The sequence below is a fragment of the Bufo bufo genome, assembly GCF_905171765.1.
Source record: "Bufo bufo chromosome 1 unlocalized genomic scaffold, aBufBuf1.1 SUPER_1_unloc_1, whole genome shotgun sequence".
Lineage (NCBI taxonomy): Eukaryota > Metazoa > Chordata > Amphibia > Anura > Bufonidae > Bufo > Bufo bufo.
This window is the reverse complement of record NW_024399963.1, coordinates 320150-346134: the sequence shown is the minus strand read 5'-3', so window position 1 is coordinate 346134 and position 25985 is coordinate 320150. Positions and strand designations below refer to the sequence as shown.

General features: G+C 42.7%; 2 protein-coding genes across 2 annotated transcripts; both read left to right on the top strand.

The window, feature by feature from the left end:
- Positions 1–22315: 22315 nt before the first annotated feature.
- Positions 22316–22751, top strand: LOC120982672 (histone H2A type 1-like). Its single transcript, XM_040412930.1, has one exon. It carries the CDS (start codon positions 22353–22355, stop codon positions 22743–22745), a length of 393 nt encoding a protein of 130 aa, XP_040268864.1. The 5' UTR covers positions 22316–22352; the 3' UTR covers positions 22746–22751.
- A 2284-nt stretch (positions 22752–25035) lies between these two features.
- LOC120982695 (histone H2B 1.1) lies at positions 25036–25416 on the top strand. The gene has a single exon (XM_040412951.1). The coding sequence runs from the start codon at positions 25036–25038 to the stop codon at positions 25414–25416; it is 381 nt and encodes a 126-aa protein (XP_040268885.1).
- The last annotated feature ends 569 nt before the right edge of the window (positions 25417–25985 follow it).

The following is a 25985-nucleotide window of genomic DNA, read 5'->3' as shown; positions in this document are numbered from 1 at the left end:
CAGAGGACAGTATACTGTATATATACTACAGAGGACAGTATACTGTATATATATACTACAGGGGACAGTATACTGTATATATATATACTACAGAGGAGAGTATACTGTATATATATATATATATATATATATATATATAGAGTACAGTATACTGTATATATACTACAGAGGACAGTATACTGTATATATATATATACTACAGAAGACAGTATACTGTATATATACTACAGAGGACAGTATACTGTATATACACTACAGAGGACAGTGTACTGTATATATACTACAGAGGACAGTATACTGTATATATACTACAGAGGACAGTATACTGTATATATACTACAGAGGACAGTATACTGTGTATATACTACAGAGGACAGTATACTGTATATATACTACAGAGGACAGTATACTGTATATATACTACAGAGGACAGTATACTGTATATATATACACTACAGAGGACAGTATACTGTATATATACTACAGAGGACAGTATACTGTATATATACTACAGAGGACAGTATACTGTATATATATACTACAGAGGACAGTATACTGTATATATATACACTACAGAGGACAGTATACTGTATATATACTACAGAGGACAGTATACTGTATATATATACACACTACAGAGGACAGTATACTGTATATATACTACAGAGGACAGTATACTGTATATATATACTACAGGGGACAGTATACTGTATATATATATATATATACTACAGAGGACAGTATACTGTATATATACTACAGAGGACAGTATACTGTATATATATATATATACTACAGAGGGCAGTATACTGTATATATACTACAGTGGACAGTATACTGTATATATATATATATATATACTACAGGGGACAGTATACTGTATATATATATATATATACTACAGAGGAGAGTATACTGTATATATATATAATATAGAGGACAGTATACTGTATATATACTACAGAGGACAGTATACTGTATATATACTACAGAGGACAGTAAACTGTATATACACTACAGAGGACAGTATACTGTATATACACTACAGAGGACAGTATACTGTATATATACTACAGAGGACAGTATTCTATATATATATACTACAGAGGACAGTATACTGTATATATACTACAGAGGACAGTATACTGTATATACACTACAGAGGACAGTATACTGTATATATACTACAGAGGACAGTATACTGTATATACACTACAGAGGACAGTATACTGTATATATACTACAGAGGACAGTATACTGTATATATACTACAGAGGACAGTATACTGTATATATATACTACAGAGGAGAGTATACTGTATATATATATATATATATATATATATATATATAATATAGAGGACAGTATACTGTATATACACTACAGAGGACAGTATACTGTATATATACTACAGAGGACAGTATACTGTGTATATACTACAGAGGAGAGTATACTGTATATACACTACAGAGGACAGTATACTGTATATATACTACAGAGGAGAGTATACTGTATATACACTACAGAGGACAGTATACTGTATATACACTACAGAGGACAGTATACTGTATATATACTACAGAGGACAGTATACTGTGTATATACTACAGAGGACAGTATACTGTATATATACTACAGAGGACAGTATACTGTATATATACTACAGAGGACAGTATACTGTATATATACTACAGAGGACAGTATACTGTATATATACACTACAGAGGACAGTATACTGTATATACACTACAGAGGACAGTATACTGTATATATACTACAGAGGACAGTATACTGTATATATACACTACAGAGGACAGTATACTGTATATATACTACAGAGGACAGTATACTGTATATATACACTACAGAGGACAGTATACTGTGTATATATACTACAGAGGACAGTATACTGTATATATACACTACAGGGGACAGTATACTGTATATATACTACAGAGGACAGTATACTGTATATACACTACAGAGGACAGTATACTGTATATATATATATATATATATACTACAGAGGACAGTATACTGTATATACTACAGAGGACAGTATACTGTATATATACTACAGAGGACAGTATACTGTATATATATATACTACAGAGGACAGTATACTGTATATATACTACAGAGGACAGTATACTGTATATATATATATATATATATATATATATAATACAGAGGACAGTATACTGTATATATACTATAGAGGACAGTATACTGTATATATACTACAGAGGACAGTATACTGTATATATACTACAGAGGACAGTATACTGTATATATACTACAGAGGACAGTATACTGTATATATATATACTACAGAGGACAGTATACTGTATATATATATAGTACAGAGGGCAGTATACTGTATATATACTACAGAGGACAGTATACTGTATATATACTACAGAGAACAGTATACTGTATATACACTACAGAGGACAGTATACTGTATATACACTACAGAGGACAGTATACTGTATATATATATATACTACAGAGGACAGTATACTGTATATATACACTACAGAGGACAGTATACTGTATATATACTACAGAGGACAGTATACTGTATATACACTACAGAGGACAGTATACTGTATATATATATACTACAGAGGACAGTATACTGTATGTATACTACAGAGAACAGTATACTGTGTATATACTACAGAGGACAGTATACTGTATATATACTACAGAGGACAGTATACTGTATATATATATATATATATATATATATATACTACAGAGGACAGTATACTGTATATATACACTACAGAGGACAGTATGCTGCTTATATATACTACAGAGGACAGTATACTGTATATATACTACAGAGGACAGTATACTGTATATATACTACAGAGGACAGTATACTGTATATACACTACAGAGGACAGTATACTGTATATATACTACAGAGGACAGTATACTGTATATATATACTACAGAGGACAGTATACTGTATATACACTACAGAGGACAGTATACTGTATATATACTACAGAGGACAGTATACTGTATATATACTACAGAGGACAGTATACTGTGTATATACTACAGAGAACAGTATACTGTATATACTACAGAGGACAGTATACTGTATATATAATACAGAGGACAGTATACTGTATATACACTACAGAGGACAGTATAATGTATATACACTACAGAGGACAGTATACTGTATATATACTACAGGGGACAGTTTACTGTATATATACTACAGAGGACAGTATACTGTATATATACTACAGAGGACAGTATACTGTATATATACACTACAGGGGACAGTATACTGTATATATACTACAGAGGACAGTATACTGTATATACACTACAGAGTACAGTATACTGTATATATATATATATATATATATACTACAGAGGACAGTATACTGTATATATACTACAGAGGACAGTATACTGTATATATATATACTACAGAGGACAGTATACTGTATATATACTACAGAGGACAGTATACTGTATATATATATATATATATATATATAATACAGAGGACAGTATACTGTATATATACTATAGAGGACAGTATACTGTATATATACTACAGAGGACAGTATACTGTATATATACTACAGAGGACAGTATACTGTATATATACTACAGAGGACAGTATACTGTATATATATACTACAGAGGACAGTATACTGTATATATATATATATAGTACAGAGGGCAGTATACTGTATATATACTACAGAGGACAGTATACTGTATATATACTACAGAGAACAGTATACTGTATATACACTACAGAGGACAGTATACTGTATATACACTACAGAGGACAGTATACTGTATATATATATATATATATACTACAGAGGACAGTATACTGTATATATACACTACAGAGGACAGTATACTGTATATATACTACAGAGGACAGTATACTGTATATACACTACAGAGGACAGTATACTGTATATATATACTACAGAGGACAGTATACTGTATGTATACTACAGAGAACAGTATTCTGTGTATATACTACAGAGGACAGTATACTGTATATATACTACAGAGGACAGTATACTGTATATACACTACAGAGGACAGTATACTGTATATATATACTACAGAGGACAGTATACTGTATATATACTACAGAGAACAGTATACTGTGTATATACTACAGAGGACAGTATACTGTATATATACTACAGAGAACAGTATACTGTATATATACTACAGAGGACAGTATACTGTATATACACTACAGAGGACAGTATACTGTATATATACTACAGAGGACAGTATACTGTATATATACTACAGAGGACAGTATACTGTATATATACTACAGAGGACAGTATACTGTATATATACACTACAGAGGACAGTATACTGTATATATACTACAGAGGACAGTATACTGTATATATACTACAGAGGACAGTATACTGTATATATACTACAGAGGACAGTATACTGTATATATAATACAGAGGACAGTATACTGTATATATACTACAGAGGACAGTATACTGTATATATACTACAGAGGACAGTATACTGTATATACACTACAGAGGACAGTATATATATACTACAGAGGACAGTATACTGTATATATACTACAGAGGACAGTATACTGTATATATACTACAGAGGACAGTATACTGTATATATACTACAGAGAACAGTATACTGTGTATATACTACAAAGGACAGTATACTGTATATATAATACAGAGGACAGTATACTATATATATACTACAGAGGACAGTATACTGTATATATACTACAGAGGACAGTATACTATATATATACTACAGAGGACAGTATACTGTATATACACTACAGAGGACAGTATACTGTATATATATACTACAGAGGACAGTATACTGTATATACACTACAGAGGACAGTATACTGTATATATATATATATACTACAGAGGACAGTATACTGTATATATACACTACAGAGGACAGTATACTGTATATATACTACAGAGGACAGTATACTGTATATACACTACAGAGGACAGTATACTGTATATATACTACAGAGGACAGTATACTGTATATATAATACAGAGGACAGTATACTATATATATACTACAGAGGACAGTATACTGTATATATAATACAGAGGACAGTATACTGTATATATACTACAGAGGACAGTATACTGTATATATATACACTACAGAGGACAGTATACTGTATATATATATACTACAGAGGACAGTATACTGTATATATATAGTACAGAGGACAGTATACTGTATATATACTACAGAGGACAGTATACTATATATATACTACAGAGGACAGTATACTGTATATATAATACAGAGGACAGTATACTGTATATATAATACAGAGGACAGTATACTGTATATACACTACAGAGGACAGTATACTGTGTATATACTACAGAGGACAGTATACTGTATATATACTACAGAGGACAGTATACTGTATATATACTACAGAGGACAGTATACTGTATATACACTACAGAGGACAGTATACTGTGTATATACTACAGAGGACAGTATACTGTATATATACTACAGAGGACAGTATACTGTATATATACTACAGAGGACAGTATACTGTATACTGTATATATACTACAGAGGACAGTATACTGTATATATACTACAGAGGACAGTATACTGTATATATATACTACAGAGGACAGTATACTGTATATATACACTACAGAGGACAGTATACTGTATATATAATACAGAGGACAGTATACTGTATATACACTACAGAGGACAGTATACTGTGTATATACTACAGAGGACAGTATACTGTATATATACTACAGAGGACAGTATACTGTATATATACTACAGAGGACAGTATACTGTATACTGTATATATACTACAGAGGACAGTATACTGTATATATACTACAGAGGACAGTATACTGTATATATATACACTACAGAGGACAGTATACTGTATATATACTACAGAGGACAGTATACTGTATATATACTACAGAGGACAGTACACTGTATATATACACTACAGAGGACAGTATACTGTATATATATATACTACAGAAGACAGTATACTGTATATATACTACAGAGGGCAGTATACTGTATATACACTGCAGAGGACAGTATACTGTATATATACTACAGAGGACAGTATACTGTATATACACTACAGAGGACAGTATACTGTATATACTACAGAGGACAGTATACTGTATATATACTACAGAGGACAGTATACTGTATATATATACTACAGAGGACAGTATACTGTATATATATACTACAGAGGACAGTATACTGTATATATACTACAGAGGACAGTATACTGTATATATACTACAGAGGACAGTATACTGTATATATATATATATATACTACAGAGGACAGTATACTGTATATATATACTACAGAGGACAGTATACGGTATATATACTACAGAGGACAGTATACTGTATATATATACTACAGAGGACAGTATACTGTATATATACTACAGAGGACAGTATACTGTATATATACTACAGAGGACAGTATACTGTATATATATACTACAGAGGACAGTATACTGTATATATATATATATATATATATATATATATATACTACAGAGGACAGTATACTGTATATACACACACTACAGAGGACAGTATACTACTACAGAGGGATCTGGATAGATTGGAGGCTTGGGCAGATAAGTGGCAGATGAGGTTTAACACTGACAAATGTAAGGTTATGCACATGGGAAGGAATAATGCAAGTCACCCGTACATACTAAATGGTAAAACACTGGGTAACACTGACATGGAAAAGGATCTAGGAATTTTAATAAACAGCAAACTAAGCTGCAAAAACCAGTGTCAGGCAGCTGCTGCCAAGGCCAACAAGGTAATGGGTTGTCAAAAGGGGCATAGATGGCGGTGATGAGAACATAGTCCTACCACTTTACACATCACTAGTCAGACCACACATGGAGGACTGTGTACAGTTCTGGGCTCCTGTGAACAAGGCAGACATAGCAGAGCTGGAGAGGGTCAAGAGGAGGGCAACTAAAGTAATAACTGGAATGGGGCAACTACAGGACCCTGAAAGATCATCAACATTAGGGTTCTTTGATCTTAGATCCTGATCAGTATTGTAGACTACTATCTATTATCCATTTTCTATTTGATATATTTTACTGTCATCCTCTTATAACTTTTCATGTTATGATATGGAAATGACTCATTTTCAGCAACAATTTGCTTTATGGTTGGTATGTCTGCACCTAGTAGACGCTGATTGCGTCTGCTGGTTGCAGGATGTATTAAAATCATTGGCAAAGATACAATCGGTGTCTCTATATACTCCTATAGCTGTAAATAAAGGGCATGTGAAAAAGAGCATTGGATTTAAGAATTACCAAGAGCGCTTACAAAGCAGCAACTTGATCGATCACCACATAGGTCATTTTGACAAATAACTACTGTCTCACCATTATGATGCCATCCATTCCATTGTAAACCTCTAATGGTGAGATTTATAAAGCTTAAATACATATACTCTAGTGAAAACATATAATTCACATGCCTCTCTCCCGTTAACACGGGTCTACGGAGCCAGATTGGGAATCACTTGTGTATTTCTTCTACATGGGAAGGACGACCACCATTCTTGGACGTCTTTCTATCTGTAGAAGATCAAGGTCCATTCTAAAATCTGATATAAGTTTATATTACATAAGACCTACAATTGTTGATATGTCAGAATTAACTGACCCTTTTGCTGTTCTTTTTGTTTTTGTTCATATTTTTTACCAGGTTGTTCTCAGGAGACCTAGCTGAAAAGATTATTTACATATCCAACTCCCAACATCATGGCAAACGTAACTGCATCCTCCTTCAACGTTAGAGGCTTCAACTCACCTCAAAAGAGATCTCAGGTACTCTCTCTTCTGAGGAAGAGCAAAGCAGACATTTGCTTTCTTCAGGAGACCCACTTAAAGTCTGGCAGGATCCCTACCTTACCTCATACGTTTTATAATAAATGGCTTCACTCCACATACACAAAAGCAGCGAGAGGAGTTAGTATAGCGATAGCTAAACACATCCCCTTTGAACCCATACTGACACTATCTGATACGGAGGGAAGATACATGTTTGCCAAAGGTAAAATTGGCCATACCCTAGTATCCCTAGCGAGCATTTATGCTCCGAACAAAAAACAATACTCATGGCTTAAAGATACACTTAACAAATTTCAGACCTTTGCTGAAGGTTTGATGCTAATAGGAGGTGATTTGAATATATCCTTGAATCCAACTATGGATACTTCCAAAGGGACCTCAGCGATATCACAAAAAACATTAGGAAACATTCAAAAGCTATTGACTAAAAATCATTTAATTGACACATGGAGAATCCTTAATCCCTCCACTAAAGATTACACCTACTTCTCACTCATTCACCATTCTTTCCAAAGAATAGACTACATTTTCACTTCGGATAAATACCTAAATTCCCTTAAGAAAGCTGATATAGGATCCATAACTGTTTTAGATCACGCTCCAGTCTCTGCACACATGTCCTTTCCCTCCCTTCCAGTGAGAGAATGGACCTGGAGGCTAAATGAGACTTGACTCAGATAGTTCTTTAGCTGATATTTCTAAAAAGCTAGCTTTGTACTTTCAAGACAATAAACCTTCTGACACCTCCCAGACCATAGTCTGGGAAGCACACAAAGCCTTCATTAGAGGGGAGCTCATAGCATTAGGTACAAAAGTTCAGAAAGACAGACAGAAGATGCTAAACTCACTACTAACACAAACAGCTGCTCTAGAAGCTATCCAAAAACAGTCAAAAGCGAGAATTATGCAAGATGACTTAACTGCGCTGCGACACAAATGAAAGGACTTAATATTAGATGAGCTAAAGCATATCAGTATGCACAATTCAAATACTATGCGCACGGAGACAGAGGTAGTAAGCTGACATCCCACTTAATTAATAAGAGAAAAGAGGCCCAATTTATTAAAAGCATTAAAACCCATTCTAATATTTTACCTAAGGACACAAAGGACATAGCTACTGAGTTTAGCTATTTCTATAGCCAATTATATAACCTCCCTGCAGACCCGCAAACAAACACAAATCAAAAGAAAATTGATGAATTCCTCTCTAAACTTAACTTACCCACCATCCCTGAAGCAGATAACCTATCTTTACTAGCTCCTATAACTACAGAGGAAATCTCAGACATCATAAGATCCCTTCCAAATGGGAAAGCACCAGGACCAGATGGGCTTCCCGCTGGATACTATAAAAAACTTTTGCCAGTACTACTCCCTCACATTACAAATTGGTGTGGGGCCTTGATGTTGGGCGCTTCCTCCCCCCCGAAACAAACCCTAGAAGCCAATATTACAATAATAGCGAAAGAGGGAAAAAATGTAACAGAATGCGGCAGTTACAGACCCATTTCTCTCCTTAACCTGGACGTAAAGATTTGGGCAAAGATTTTAGCGAACAGATTAAATAAAATTGTCCAAAAATAATCCACCCAGACCAAGCTGGATTTGTGACAGGTAGAGAAGGCAACTTTCACTCCTGCAGAGTTATTCACGCGATCAAATTAGCTAAAGAAAAGAAAGGCCCTCTCATTCTCCTCAGTACAGATGCAGAGAAGGCATTTGATCGTGTGAACTGGTTGTATATGCAAAGAGCTCTGCATAGGTTTGGAATTCCACCCTCCTTCATCGGTGCGATTATGACCCTTTATCAACTTCCAAGTGCTAGAGTAAGGGTTAATGGCATATTATCTAATCCCTTCAACATAAGTAATGGCACTCGTCAGGGCTGTCCACTATCCCCCACCCTTTTCATCATCACCATGGAAACTCTGCTACAAGCGATAAGAGATGATCCACTGATAAAGGGGATAAAAACTAACCTAAATGAGCATAAATGCGCCGCTTTTGCGGACGATCTTTTACTCCTGATCACAAATCCAATTCAAGCTTTCCCACCGTTAATGTCATTATTAGGGTTTCTAATATTTATAGGAACTTGTTGAGTTTACAGAAAGTTAGTAAACCTGCATACATCTCTCAATGGGAGAAGGAACTGGGGACAACATTTAATGCAGCGGAGATTGACCAGATTCATCTAAGATCCCATGGATTCTCTAGATGCGCAAAAATACAAGAACATTCCTACAAAACGATGGTCAGATGGTACAATGATCCCAGCAAACTCCATATGATGGGCTTATCAATAACAAATACATGCTGGCGCTGTTCAAGAGATACGGGCACTCTAGGCCACATATTCTGGTTCTGCCCATTGATTGCCAATTTCTGGTCCTCTATTGAAGCCAAAATAAACCAAATATGTGGTACCTCCCTCCAACTCACCCCTACCTCAGTTCTATTATGGCTACCATCCAAATGCTGGTCTCCTAAACCTTTTGACCTTCCCACTTGGTTTGTTCAAGCAGCTAGGTCCTTAATCCCACTGCATTGGCTTGACCCAACCCCTCCTTCCGTCCACCAATGGGAACTAAAAGTAGACCAACTATATCTCATGGAAGAGCTAAGTAGCTGGGCTAATAGGTCCCATTCTAAATTCCTAGACTTATGGAAACCCTGGATTAAATATAAGAAAACTTGAATAACTATAAAATTGACGGAGTTGCCTCTAACCTTTAACCTTTAAACATAAAAACTATACTTTAGTAAGATATGACGAGCTGTACTGAGAACAACCTATGTTACTTATTTACACTTTTGTGTTAAGTTTTGTACGACTCGGAGGATTTCCTAACCCTCTGTGGGGTACTTATTGTTTTTTTTGTGTGTGATGTTAAACACCTCTTACTGCCTGTCAATCATCATACGAAGTTAAATGCTAGACTTGAGATGCTGTAAGACTAGACAAAGCAGCTAGAGAAATGTATGCCGCATTTATAAACATTGCCTTAACTAAAAGCTTTGACATGTTTATGTTAACCCTATACTCTGTCAATATTTACAAACATGTAAGAAGTGAATCTGTGACTTTGCTTTATCTTGTATGACAGTGTAATATACTTTTACTTTTATTTTCATTTTGAAAACTCAATAAAACAGATATTTGATAAAAAAAAATTGGGTTATTCACGTTAGAAAAAAGACGACTGAGGGGAGATCTAATTACTATGTATAAATATATCAGGGGTCAGTACAGAGATCACTCCCATCATCTATTTATCCCCAGGACTGTGACTGTGACGAGTAGAGTTGAGCGAACACCTGGATGTTCGGGTTCGAGAAGTTCGGCCGAACTTCAGCCGAACTTCCCGAAAATGTTCGGGTTCGGGATCCGAACCCGACCCGAACTTCGTCCCGAACCCCATTGAAGTCAATGGGGACCCGAACTTTTCGGCACTAAAAAGGCTGTAAAACAGCCCAGAAAAGGGCTAGAGGGCTGCAAAAGGCAGCAACATGTAGTTAAATCCCCTGCAAACAAATGTGGATAGGGAAATGAATAAAAATAAAAATAAAATAAATAAAAATTTACCAATATCAATTGGAGAGAGGTCCCATAGCAGAGAATCTGGCTTCATGTCAGCAGAGAATCAGTCTTCATGTCAGCACAGAATCAGTCTTCATGTCATAGCAGAGAATCAGTCTTCACGTCACCCACCACTGGAACAGGCCACTGTCACATATTTAGGCCCCGGCACCCAGGCAGAGGAGAGAGGTCCCATAGCAGAGAATCTGGCTTCATGTCATAGCAGAGAATCAGGCTTCATGTCACCCAACACTGGAACAGGCCACTGTCACACATTTAGGCCCAGGCACCCAGACAGAGGAGAGAGGTCCCGTAACAGAGAATCTGGCCTTATGTCAGCGCAGAATCTGTATTCATGTCATAGCAGAGAATCAGGCTTCACGTCACCCACCACTGGAACAGGCCACTGTCACATATTTAGGCCCAGGCACCCAGACAGAGGAGAGAGGTCCCGTAACAGAGAATCTGGCCTTATGTCAGCGCAGAATCTGTATTCATGTCATAGCAGAGAATCAGGCTTCACGTCACCCACCACTGGAACAGGCCACTGTCACATATTTAGGCCCCGGCACCCAGGCAGAGGAGAGAGGTCCCATAGCAGAGAATCTGGCTTCATGTCATAGCAGAGAATCAGGCTTCATGTCACCCAACACTGGAACAGGCCACTCTTGTCCTTCTTCAAGGCCAAGGCTGTCTGCCTCCGTTCCTGCCTCCTCTCTTGTTCTCACAAGCTTCACTCGGGTGGCGTGGATCCAAGTTGGAGACTGTTCAGTCAGCACGGCTGTTCTGGTTACTGCAACCACGGCAGTGGGTGGGCCATATGCGAAGTCACCTTGGGATTTTCCTTTCTTCAGTGTTTTGATCACTACCTCATCCCCCACCCTGTATGGGTGGGTGGGTTTCTGTGGAAGAGAAGGTGACTTACAAATTTGAAAGGAATCCATGTTCTTTTTCAGCCACTGTCAGATATTTTTAGGCCCCGGCACCCAGACAGAGGAGAGGTTCATTCAACTTTGGGTTGCCCCGCAATATAATGGTAAAATGAAAATAAAAATAGTATTGAATGAGGAAGTGCCCTGGAGTAGAATAATATATTGTTAAGGGGAGGTAGTTAATGTCTAATCTGCACAAGGGATGGACAGGTCCTGTCCATTTTTATGAACGTCAGCTTGTCCACATTGGCTGTAGACAGGCGGCTGCGTTTGTCTGTAATGACGCCCCCTGCCGTGCTGAATACACGTTCAGACAAAACGCTGGCCGCCGGGCAGGCCAGCACCTCCAAGGCATAAAAGGCTAGCTCTGGCCACGTGGACAATTTGGAGACCCAGAAGTTGAATGGGGCCGAACCATCAGTCAGTACGTGGAGGGGTGTGCACAGGTACTGTTCCACCAGGTTAGTGAAATGTTGCCTCCTGCTAACACGTTCCGTATCAGGTGGTGGTGCACTTAGCTGTGGCGTGGTGACAAAACTTTTCCACATCTCTGCCATGCTAACCCTGCCCTCAGAGGAGCTGGCCGTGACACAGCTGCGTTGGCGACCTCTTGCTCCTCCTCTGCCTTCGCCTTGGGCTTCCACTGGTTCCCCTGTGACATTTGGGAATGCTCTCAGTAGCGCGTCTACCAACGTGCGCTTGTACTCGCGCATCTTCCTATCACGCTCCAGTGCAGGAAGTAAGGTGGTCTTTGTACCGGGGATCCAGCAGGGTGGCAACCCAGTATTCCGCACACGTTAAAATGTGGGCAACTCTGCTGTCGTTGCGCAGGCACTGCAGCATGTAGTCGCTCATGTGTGCCAGGCTGCCCAGAGGTAAGGACAAGCTGTCCTCTGTGGGAGGCGTATCGTCATCGTCCTGTGTTTCCCCCCAGCCACGCACCAGTGATGGGCCCGAGCTGCTTTGGGTGCCACCCCGCTGTGAACATGCTTCATCCTCATCCTCCTCCACCTCCTCGTCCTCCTCGTCCTCCAGTAGTGGGCCCTGTCTGGCCACATTTGTACCTGGCCTCTGCTAACGCAAAAAACCTCCCTCTGAGTCACTTCGAAGAGACTGGCCTGAAAGTGCTAAAAATGACCCCTCTTCCTCCTCCTCCTCCTGGGCCACCTCCTCTTCCATCATCGCCCTAAGTGTTTTTTCAAGGAGACATAGAAGTGGTATTGTAACGCTGATAACGGCGTCATCGCCACTGGCCATGTTGGTGGAGTACTCGAAACAGCGCAACAGGGCGCACAGGTCTCGCATGGAGGCCCAGTCATTGGTGGTGAAGTGGGTCTGATCCGCAGTGCGACTGACCCGTGCGTGCTGCAGCTGAAACTCCACTATGGCCTGCTGCTGCTCGCACAGTCTGTCCAGCATGTGCAAGGTGGAGTTCCACCTGGTGGGCACGTCGCATATGAGGCGGTGAGCGGGAAGGCCGAAGTTACGCTGTAGCGCAGACAGGCGAGCAGCGGCAGGGTGTGAACGCCGGAAGCGCGAACAGACGGCCCGCACTTTATGCAGCAGCTCTGACATGTCGGGGTAGTTGCGAATGAACTTCTGCACCACCAAATTCAGCACATGCGCCAGGCAAGGGATGTGCGTCAAACCGGCTAGTCCCAGAGCTGCAACGAGATTTCGCCCATTATCGCACACCACCAGGCCGAGCTTGAGGCTCACCGGCAGCAACCACTCGTCGGTCTGTTGTTCTATACCCCGCCACAACTCCTGTGCGGTGTGGGGCCTGTCCCCCAAACATATCAGTTTCAGAACGGCCTGCTGACGTTTCCCCGGGCTGTGCTGAAGTTGGTGGTGAAGGTGTGTGGCTGACTGGATGAGCAGGTGGAAGAAGAGGAGGAGGAAGCTGAGTAGGAGGAGGAGGCAGCAGGAGGCAAAGAATGTTGCCCTGCGATCCTTGGCGGCGGAAGGACGTGCGCCAAACAGCTCTCCGCCTGGGGCCCAGCCGCCACTACATTTACCCAGTGTGCAGTTAGGGAGATATAGCGTCCCTAGCCGTGCTTACTGGTCCACGTATCTGTGGTTAGGTGGACCTTGCCACAGATGGCGTTGCGCAGTGCACACTTGATTTTATCGAACACTTGGTTGTGCAGGGAAGGCACGGCTCTCCTGGAGAAGTAGTGGCGGCTGGGAACAACATACTGTGGGACAGCAAGTGACATGAGCTGTTTGAAGCTGTGTGTGTCCACCAGCCTAAATGACAGCATTTCATAGGCCAGTAGTTTAGAAATGCTGGCATTCAGGGCCAGGGATGGAGGGTGGCTAGGTGGGAATTTACGCTTTCTCTCAAATGTTTGTGAGATGGAGAGCTGAACGCTGCCGTGTGACATGGTTGAGATGCTTGGTGAGGCAGGTGGTGGTGTTGGTGGTACATCCCATGTTTGCTGGGCGGCAGGTGCCAACGTTCCTCCAGAGGCGGAGGAAGAGGCCGAGGCGGCGGCAGCAGAAGAGGCCGAGGCGGCAGCAGCAGAAGAGGTAGCAGGGGGAGCCTGAGTGACTTCCTTGTTTTTAAGGTGTTTACTCCACTGCAGTTCATGCTTTGCATGCAGGTGCCTGGTCATGCAGGTTGTGCTAAGGTTCAGAACGTTAATGCCTCGCTTCAGGCTCTGATGGCACAGCGTGCAAACCACTCGGGTCTTGTCGTCAGCACATTGTTTGAAGAAGTGCCATGCCAGGGAACTCCTTGAAGCTGCATTTGGGGTGCTCGGTCCCAGATGGCGGCGGTCAGTAGCAGGCGGAGTATCTTGGCGGCAGGTGTTCTGATTTTTCCCACTGCTCCCTCTTTTGCTACGCTGTTGGCTCGGTCTCACCACTGCCTCTTCCTCCGAACTGTGAAAGTCAGTGGCACGACCTTCATTCCATGTGGGGTCTAGGACCTCATCGTCCCCTGCATCGTCTTCCACCCAGTCTTCCTCCCTGACCTCCTGTTCAGTCTGCACACTGCAGAAAGACGCAGCAGTTGGCACCTGTGTTTCGTTATCATCAGAGACGTGCTGAGGTGGTATTCCCATGTCCTCATCATCAGGAAACATAAGTGGTTGTGCGTTAGTGCATTCTATCTCTTCCACCCCTGGGGAAGGGCTAGGTGGATGCCCTTGGGAAACCCTGGCAGCAGAGTCTTCAAACAGCATAAGAGACTGCTGCATAACTTGAGGCTCAGACAGTTTCCCTGATATGCATGGGGGTGATGTGACAGACTGATGGGCTTGGTTTTCATGCGCCATCTGTGCGCTTTCTGCAGAAGACTGGGTGGAAGATAATGTGAACGTGCTGGATCCACTGTCGGCCACCCAATTGACTAATGCCTGTACCTGCTCAGGCCTTACCATCCTTAGAACGGCATTGGGCCCCACCAAATATGGCTGTAAATTCTGGCGGCTACTGGGACCTGAGGTAGTTGGTTCACTAGGACGTGTGGCTGTGGCAGAACGGCCACGTCCTCTCCCAGCACCAGAGGGTCCACTAACACCACCACGACCATGTCCGCGTCCCTTACTAGATGTTTTCCTCATTGTTACCGTTCACCACAATAAGAAAAATATTATTTGGCCCAATGTATTGAATTCAAATTCAGGCCTTTTTTTACAGACACCTAACACTATCTGGCTATCTATTTAGGTACCGTATTACACTAATACAGGCACAGCAGTAACGACAGATTTAGCTGAATATAAATGTGAGGCCTAGTATTTAGGCGCTGGGTGACAGGTATACGTTTACAGACAGAATTAGACTTGTATCTGCACGGTAGCGTGTGTGTGAAGTTCTTGAGAATGACACTATCAGCACCTTCAATCTAATATACCCTTTTATGCATAGATTTAAATAACCAGACTATTGATGGTTAAATGCAATTGGTGGCAGCTTGTGCTGGCGCACCACAAGCCACAAAATGGCCACCGATCACCCCAGAAAAAAAGTGACTTAAAAACGCTCTGGGCAGCCTAAAAACACTGAGCAATTGAATAGCAGCAGTTCAATGATCCACAGCTGTAGATCGATCACAGAATGAAGTCTTTTGGAGGAGTTAATCTGCCTAATCTCGCCCTAACGTCACAGCTGCAACCTCTCCCTACACTTGTATCAGCAGAGTGACGTGCAGCGCTACGTGACCCAAGCTTATATAGAGGCTGGGTCACATGCTGCACTGGCCAATCACAGCCATGCCAATAGTAGTCATGGCTGTGATGGCCTCTTGGGGCAAGTAGGATGACGCTTGTTGATTGGCTGCTTTGCAGCCTTTCAAAAAGCACCAAGAAAGCGCCGAACACCGAACCTGAACTTTTACGAAAATGTTCGGGTCCGTGTCATGGACACCCCAAAATTTGGTACGAACCCGAACTATACAGTTCGGGTTCGCTCATCCCTAGTTAGAACGTAAGGGAATCGTTAATTTCTAACGATAATGTGTTTTCCCTTAGTCCTAACAGTGGCACAGAAATTCCCCCCCCCCCCCCTTTTTAGTAATTGTGGTTATTTTTGTCTACTTGTAATTACACGATGTCCGGAGGGTCACTCCCCTCTTTATTGGGGGCAGTGCGTGTATATGTCAGTTTTTTATTATTTCATTAAAACTTCCACCTGTCCTAACCAGTCCACAGGGGCAGAATACCCCATCTGTGCCACTGTTAGGACTAAGGGAAAACAAATTATCGTTAGAAATTAGCGATTTTATATACACAGCTGAGATGGTTATGCAGTTTTATTACTGAATGTTATTATCACTTTAGAACACGATTGGGTGAATATGTAAGGGGGGGATGTGACCTTTCTGGGGGACAACCCCTCAACCAATCCGGATTGAATGTTACACCTATATAAGTATTGAGCTTCACTTGTAAACCACATGTAGCTGAGAAAGACCTGGGTGTCCAGACGTTGCTGTATCCTTTCAGTGTGATTAAACGCTAAGCTTCGATTCATGAACAAGAGGGCCGCGACTTTTCTGAAGTTTTTTCTACGTTTGAGGGGTCCCTGAGGCCGGGAGCTGACGCCACGAGCAGCGCCGCCATACCACGGACTATGTGTTCCAGGAAGTGGTGCTGTCCTATTCCATTTATTATGTGGAGCCCTCGGGAAGCACCAGGAGCAGCCATCAACGGAGGTACCCAGTCGGGGTGCTAGGAGATCCGTTACAATACTATTCTGTACTATACTATGCTGTACTGTACTGTGCTGTACTGTACTATGCTGTGCTGTACTATACTATACTGTGCTGTACTGTACTATACTATACTGTGCTGTACTATACTGTGCTGTACTGTGCTGTACTATACTATGCTGTGCTGTACTATACTGTACTATACTGTGCTGTACTATAATATACTGTACTATACTGTGCTGTGCTGTACTATACTGTGCTGTACTATACTGTGCTGTACTATACTGTGCTGTGCTGTACTATACTGTGCTATACTATACTGTGCTGTGCTGTACTGTGCTGTACGATACTATGCTGTGCTATACTATACTGTGCTGTACTATACTATGCTGTACTATAATATACTGTGCTGTACTGTACTGTGCTGTACGATACTATGCTGTGCTGTACTATACTGTACTATACTATACTGTACTATAATATACTGTACTATACTATGCTGTACTATACTGTACTATACTGTGCTGTGCTGTACTATACTGTGCTGTACTATACTGTGCTGTACTATACTGTACTGTACTGTACTATAATATACTGTACTATACTATTCTGTACTGTACTATACTGTACTGTGCTGTACTGTACTGGGCTGTACTATACTATGCTGTGATGTACTATACTGTGCTGTACTATACTGCACTATACTGTACTGTGCTGTACTATACTATGCTGTGCTGTACTATACTATACTATACTATGCTGTGCTGTACTATACTGTGCTGTACTATACTGTACTATACTGTACTGTACTATACTGTACTATACTGTACTATACTATACTGTGCTGTACTATACTGTACTATACTATGCTGTACTATACTGTGCTGTACTATACTATACTGTACTATACTGTGCTCTACTATACTGTGCTGTACTATCCTATGCTGTACTATACTATGCTGTGCTATACTATACTGTGCTGTGCTGTACTGTGCTGTACGATACTATGCTGTGCTATACTATACTGTGCTGTACTATACTATGCTGTACTATAATATACTGTGCTGTACTGTACTGTGCTGTACGATACTATGCCGTGCTGTACTATACTGTACTATACTATACTGTACTATAATATACTGTACTATACTATGCTGTACTATACTGTACTATACTGTGCTGTGCTGTACTATACTGTGCTGTACTATACTGTGCTGTACTATACTGTACTGTACTGTACTATAATATACTGTACTATACTATTCTGTACTGTACTATACTGTACTGTGCTGTACTGTACTGGGCTGTACTATACTATGCTGTGATGTACTATACTGTGCTGTACTATACTGCACTATACTGTACTGTGCTGTACTATACTATGCTGTGCTGTACTATACTATACTATACTATGCTGTGCTGTACTATACTGTGCTGTACTATACTGTACTATACTGTACTGTACTATACTGTACTATACTGTACTATACTATACTGTGCTGTACTATACTGTACTATACTATGCTGCACTATACCGTGCTGTACTATACTATACTGTACTATACTGTGCTGTACTATACTGTGCTGTGCTGTACTATACTGTGCTGTACTATACTATACTATACTATGCTGTACTATAATGTGCTGTACTATACTGTGCTCTACTATACTGTACTATACTATGCTGTACTATACTGTACTATAATATACTGTACTATACTGTGCTGTACTATACTATGCTTTGCTGTACTATTCTGTGCTGTACTATACTGTGCTGTACTATGCTGTGCTGTACTATGCTGTGCTGCACTATACTGTACTATACTGTGCAGTACTATACTGTACTATACTATACTGTGCTGTACTATACTGTACTATACTATACTGTGCTATACTGTGCTGTACTATACTATACTGTACTATACTATACTGTGCTGTACTATAATATACTGTACTATAATATACTGTGCTGTACTATACTGTACTATAATATACTGTACTATACTATACTATTATATACTGTACTGTACTATACTGTACTATGCTGTGCTGTACTATACTGTGCTGTACTATACTGTGCTGTACTATAATATACTGTACTATACTATACTGTACTATACTGTGCTGTACTATACTGTGCTGTACTATACTGTGCTGTACTATACTGTACTATAATATACTGTACTATACTGTGCTGTACTATAATATACTGTACTATACTATACTGTGCTGTACTATACTATGCTTTGCTGTACTATACTGTGCTGTACTATACTGTGCTGTACTATACTATGCTGTGCTGTACTATACTGTGCTGTACTATACTGAACTATAATATACTGTACTGTACTATACTGTGCTGTACTATACTATGCTGTGCTGCACTATACTGCGCAGTACTATACTATACTATACTATAATATACTGTGCTGTACTATACTGTACTATAATATACTGTACTATACTATGCTGTACTATACTATTATATACTGTACTGTACTGTACTATACTGTACTATGCTGTGCTGTACTATACTGTACTATGCTGTGCTGTTCTATACTGTGCTGTTCTATACTGTGCTATACTATACTGTACTATAATATACTGTACTATACTATGCTGTACTATACTATTATATACTGTACTGTACTATACTGTACTATACTGTACTATGCTGTGCTGTTCTATACTGTGCTGTACTATACTGTGCTGTTCTATACTGTGCTGTACTATACTGTACCATACTGTGCTGTACTATACTGTACTATACTGTACTATACTGTGCTATACTATACTGTGCTGTACTATACTGTACTGTGTTGTAGTATACTGTACTATACTATAATATACTGTGCTGTACTATACTGTACTATACTGTGCTGTACTATAATATACTGTGCTATACTATACTGTACTATACTATGCTGTACTATAATATACTGTGCTATAATATAATGTACTGTACTATACTATGCAGTACTATAATATACTATACGGTGCTGTACTATAATATACTGTACTGTACTATAATATACTGTACTATACTGTGCTGTACTATAATATACTGTGCTGTACTATACTGTACTGTCCTGTACTATAATATACTGTACTATGATGTACTATAGTGAGCTGTACTATAATATACTGTACTATACTATGCTGTACTACACTGTACTATACTGTGTTATACTGTACTATACTGTACTATAATATACTGTGCTGTACTATAATATACTGTACTATACTATAATGTGCTGTACTATAATATACTGTGCTATACTATGCTGTACTATAATATACTGTGCTATAATATAATGTACTGTACTATACAGTACTATAATATACTGTACTATAATATACAATAATGTGCTGTACTATACTGTGCTGTACTATAATATACTGTGCTATACTATACTGTACTATACTATGCTGTACTATAATATACTGTACTATAATATAATGTACTGTACTATACAGTACTATAATATACTGTACTATAATATACAATAATGTGCTGTACTATACTGTGCTGTACTATAATATACTGTACTATACTGAACTATAATATACTGCACTATACTGTACTATAATATACTGTACTATACTATGCTGTACTACACTATAGTATACTGTGCTATACTATACTGTACTATAATATACTGTACTATGCTATACTATAATATACTGTGCTGTAATATACTGTTCTATAATATACTGTACTATACTATGCTGTACTATACTGTATTATACTGTACTATAAAATACTGTACTATACTATGCTGTACTATACTGTATTATACTGTACTATAAAATACTGTACTATAATATACTGTACTATACTGTACTATACCGTGCTGCACTATACTATACAGTGCTGTACTATACTATAATATACTGTACTATACTATAATATACAGTCCTGTACTATACTGTACTATAATATACTATCATATACTGTACTATACTATTCTGTACTATACTATACAATGAGGGGAGTAGGGATCGGCCAGAGAGAAGGATGGGGGGGAGTAGTGATCGGACACTTGAGGAGGATGGGGGGAGTAGTGATTGGACACTTGAGGAGGATGGGGGGAGTAGTGATTATACACTTGAGGAGGATGGGGGGAGTAGTGATTATACACTTGAGGAGGATGGGGGGAGTAGTGATTGGACACTTGAGGAGGATGGGGGGAGTAGTGATCGGACACTTGAGGAGGATGGGGGGAGTAGTGATTGGACACTTGAGGAGGATGGGGGAGTAGTGATTATACACTTGAGGAGGATGGGGGGAGTAGTGATTATACACTTGAGGAGGATGGGGGGAGTAGTGATTGGACACTTGAGGAGGATGGGGGAGTAGTGATTATACACTTGAGGAGGATGGGGGGAGTAGTGATTATACACTTGAGGAGGATGGGAGGAGTAGTGATTATACACTTGAGGAGGAGGAGGTAGTGAAGGACGAGCGGCTGGATGGACCCACAGAGCCGGGCACTCGGGGATACACCGGTGCTATGGGGGCGGCCGGCAATTGGTGGAGAAAAGGGGGCGTGTCCTCACATGCCTTTCCAGTTTATCTGCTTCCTCATTGGCTGCAGGATTTAGCGCTGAAAACCGGATTTGGATTCGGCCAATCACAGAGGAGTTCTCCTGCGCCATCCGGGTATAAGAAGTGACGGGCGGAGCGGGGCTGTCAGTCTCATCTGTACAGAGAAGAGGACGATGTCTGGACGCGGCAAACAAGGAGGCAAAGTCCGGGCTAAGGCCAAGACCCGCTCCTCCCGGGCAGGGCTCCAGTTCCCGGTCGGCCGAGTGCACAGGCTCCTCCGCAAGGGCAACTACGCCCAGAGGGTGGGCGCCGGCGCTCCCGTCTACTTGGCCGCTGTGCTCGAGTATCTCACCGCCGAGATCCTGGAGCTGGCCGGCAATGCCGCCCGCGACAACAAGAAGACCCGCATCATCCCCCGCCACCTGCAGCTGGCCGTGCGCAACGACGAGGAGCTCAACAAGCTGCTGGGCGGCGTCACCATCGCCCAGGGAGGCGTCCTGCCCAACATCCAGGCCGTGCTGCTGCCCAAGAAGACCGAGAGCACCAAGTCGGCCAAGAGCAAGTGAGCCCGGCTCTGCTGCTGCTGCTGTGCCCCCCGGAACCAAAGGCTCTTCTAAGAGCCCCCCACATGGTCTGTACGACTGAGCTGGCGATGCCGCTGATCTCCGCTGTGGAGGAGGCGTCACACAGGGCCACTTACCGCTCCTGACTAGAGGTGGGGAGTTTGGATCTTTGGCTTCAGTTGCTGACAAGTGACCCGGAGCCGGATAGGTAATAAGTGTTCGATCAGTGGTGACCGGACTGAGGACTAGGAAGGGGGGGCTGGGGGCCCTGATCTGGGCATTATACTGAGTGGGGGGCTGGGGCCCTGATCTGGGCATTATACTGAGTGGGGGGCTGGGGGCCCTGATCTGGGCATTATACTGAGTGGGGGGCTGGGGGCCCTGATCTGGGCATTATACTGAGTGGGGGGCTGGGGGCCCTGATCTGGGCATTATACTGAGTGGGGGGCTGGGGGCCCTGATCTGGGCATTATACTGAGTGGGGGGCGCTCTATTCTATGGACAGCACTGCGGGGGCTTTATACTGCTGCAGCCGGTCAGAGACTCCGTGTATTGTTCTAGAAGTCGGATCATTGGATTCTTAGCCTCAGTGCACGACTCCCTGGACCGTGTGCGCCTCCGCTCTGATTGGCTGCTGGCCTCCCCTCCTCCCCTCCCCCCTCCTCCCTGCATCCCTCCTCCCCTCCTCCCTCCTCACTGCATCCCTCCTCCCCTCCTCCCTCCTCACTGCATCCCTCCTCCCCTCCTCCCTCCTCCTCCGACATGAATCGGACATCACTGCTCCTGACCTGCTGCGAGTCCGGGCAGACATTGCTGCTGTAGAGGGTTTGTCCGCTGAATTCTAACCGCTCTGTAATTGGGCGGGAATTTCAAAAGCCAGAGATCAGCCAATCACTGTAAAGCACTTGTCCTATAGCTCCGCCCCCTTCTCTGCGCTGGTGTCCGGGGATAGAGCGCACGGCGGGGCTCACATCCATCCATTAGCAGATCACTACTGCCCTCATCCTCCTCACTGACTGACCACTACTCCCCTAATCATCCTCAATACCATATAACTACTTCACTCATTCTCCTCATTGCCCAACTGCTCTCTGGCCGATCATTCCTCCCCCATCCTCAGTGTCTGATCACTACTCCCCCATCCTCCTCACTGTCTGATCACTACTCCCCCCATCCTTCTCTTTGGCCGATCACTACTCCCCTCATCCTCCCGAGTATACGATCACTACTCCCCTCATCCTCCCGATCAGTGGTCTATAATGAGGGAATAATCCGCCTCGGACATGAGGCTTCTATGTATTCACACAATGCGGCAGCTCCGTCCTAGAGAAGGTGGGGGCTCTGAGAAGAGCGGGGGGCGGAGCAGGAGGAGGAGGGGCTCATATCTATTGATTCAGATGAGCCGGGGGCGGAGCTTCTCCACGGCTGCTGAATTCTTACCGGACGGTAATTGAGCGGGAATTTCAAAAGCCAAGGTAATAGTTCTACAGCCCCGCCCCCATAGCCTGCTCAGTATTAACCCGTCAGTGGCCGCCTTCTATCGCCCCCCACCGGAGGAGGGGAGAACAGTCCCGTATTCACTGTGCGGAGAAGAGCGGCTCCATCGCTGCGCTGGTGTCCAGGGATAGAGCGCACGACCCCCCTGCACGCACAGTACACTCAGCGGCGGCATCACTACCAGCAGGGGGCGGGGCGCAGTGAGGGGCGGGGCGGTTATCAGCAGAGCAGCGAGGCCCTGATAGACGGAAGAGAGATGTTAGCCCCGCCCCCGGCTCAGCTGAATGGATGGATGAGAGCACTGCCCCTCCTCCCCCCGGCTCATCTGAATAGACGGATGCGAGTTCTGCTCCGCCCCCCGGTTTAGCAGAATAGATGGCTATGAGCCCAGCCCCTCCTGCTGCTCCGCCCTCCGACTCAGCTCTATGGATGTATGTGAGCCCCTCCCTTCTTGCTGCTCCGTCCCCCGGCTCTGCTGAATGGATGTATGTGAGCCACGCCTCTCCTGTTGCTCCGCCCCCGGCTCTGCTGAATGGATGTATGTGAGCCCCGCCCCTCTATTTGCTCCGCCCTGGCTCTGCTGAATGGATGTATGTGAGCCCCGCCCCTCTATTTGCTCCGCCCCCGGCTCAGCTGAATGGATGTGAGGCTGCCAATTGGGAGCAGTGGAGACACCACGTGACCCTCTCCTCCAGTAGATCGGCGCGCAGTCAGCAGCAGCTCATTTGCATGGCCCGTGTATAAATACCGCCGCGGTGGCAGGAGGAGAACAGACGAGATTTTGTCCTCAGTCAGAATGCCCGAGCCAGCCAAGTCCGCCCCAGCGCCCAAGAAGGGCTCCAAGAAAGCCGTCACCAAGGTTCAGAAGAAGGACGGCAAGAAGCGGAGGAAGAGCAGGAAGGAGAGCTATGCCATCTACGTCTACAAGGTGCTGAAGCAGGTCCACCCCGACACCGGCATCTCCTCCAAGGCCATGGGCATCATGAACTCCTTCGTCAACGACATCTTCGAGCGCATCGCAGGGGAAGCCTCCCGCCTGGCTCACTACAACAAGCGCTCCACCATCACCTCCCGGGAGATCCAGACCGCCGTGCGCCTGCTGCTGCCCGGAGAGCTGGCCAAGCACGCCGTCTCCGAGGGCACCAAGGCCGTCACCAAGTACACCAGCGCCAAGTGAGCGCCGCTCTCCGGACCCAAAGACTCTTCTCAGAGCCCCCACCCTGTCTCCAGCGGAGCTGCTCCCGGGTCTCCCCGTTGTTCTCACAGTGGCTGCGGTTTTCCTCCCTGTCAGCTAGATGAGATGCGGTAACGCTATGGGAAGTTACAATACAAGCTCCCCTCATCCTCCTCCTCCATGCCCGATCACTACTCCCATCATCCTCCTCAGTGTGGCGCTCCCTGGGGAGAGGCTGTGCGGCCGCTCAGTGCAGGACAGGAGGACGAGGCTCCTACGGGCACATAACGGCTGCGGGGTCCAGAGCTCTGCTATTGGCTGGGAGAGCTCAGGATCTCGTCCCTCGTTTGAATTTCCCGCCTATAGTTACTGCTGATTTACAGGAGGAGCCGGTCATTGGCGTCTTTGTCTCTGCAGCTCCGGGACAGATTAACCCCTCAGTCTCCGAGCACAGCTCGTATAGTAGCTGCGGGGGGGGGAGAGGAGCGGTGAACACCCGGGGCTCGGTATAGATTATTGGGGGGTTTCTGTAATGTAGACCTCCGGCTGTACTGAGCACAGGGCGCCGCTGA

Coding starts and splice junctions, on each gene's coding strand:
- LOC120982695 (XM_040412951.1), top strand. CDS start 25,036: ATGCCCGAGCCAGCCAAGTCCGCCCCAGCGCCCAAGAAGGGCTCCAAG.
- LOC120982672 (XM_040412930.1), top strand. CDS start 22,353: ATGTCTGGACGCGGCAAACAAGGAGGCAAAGTCCGGGCTAAGGCCAAG.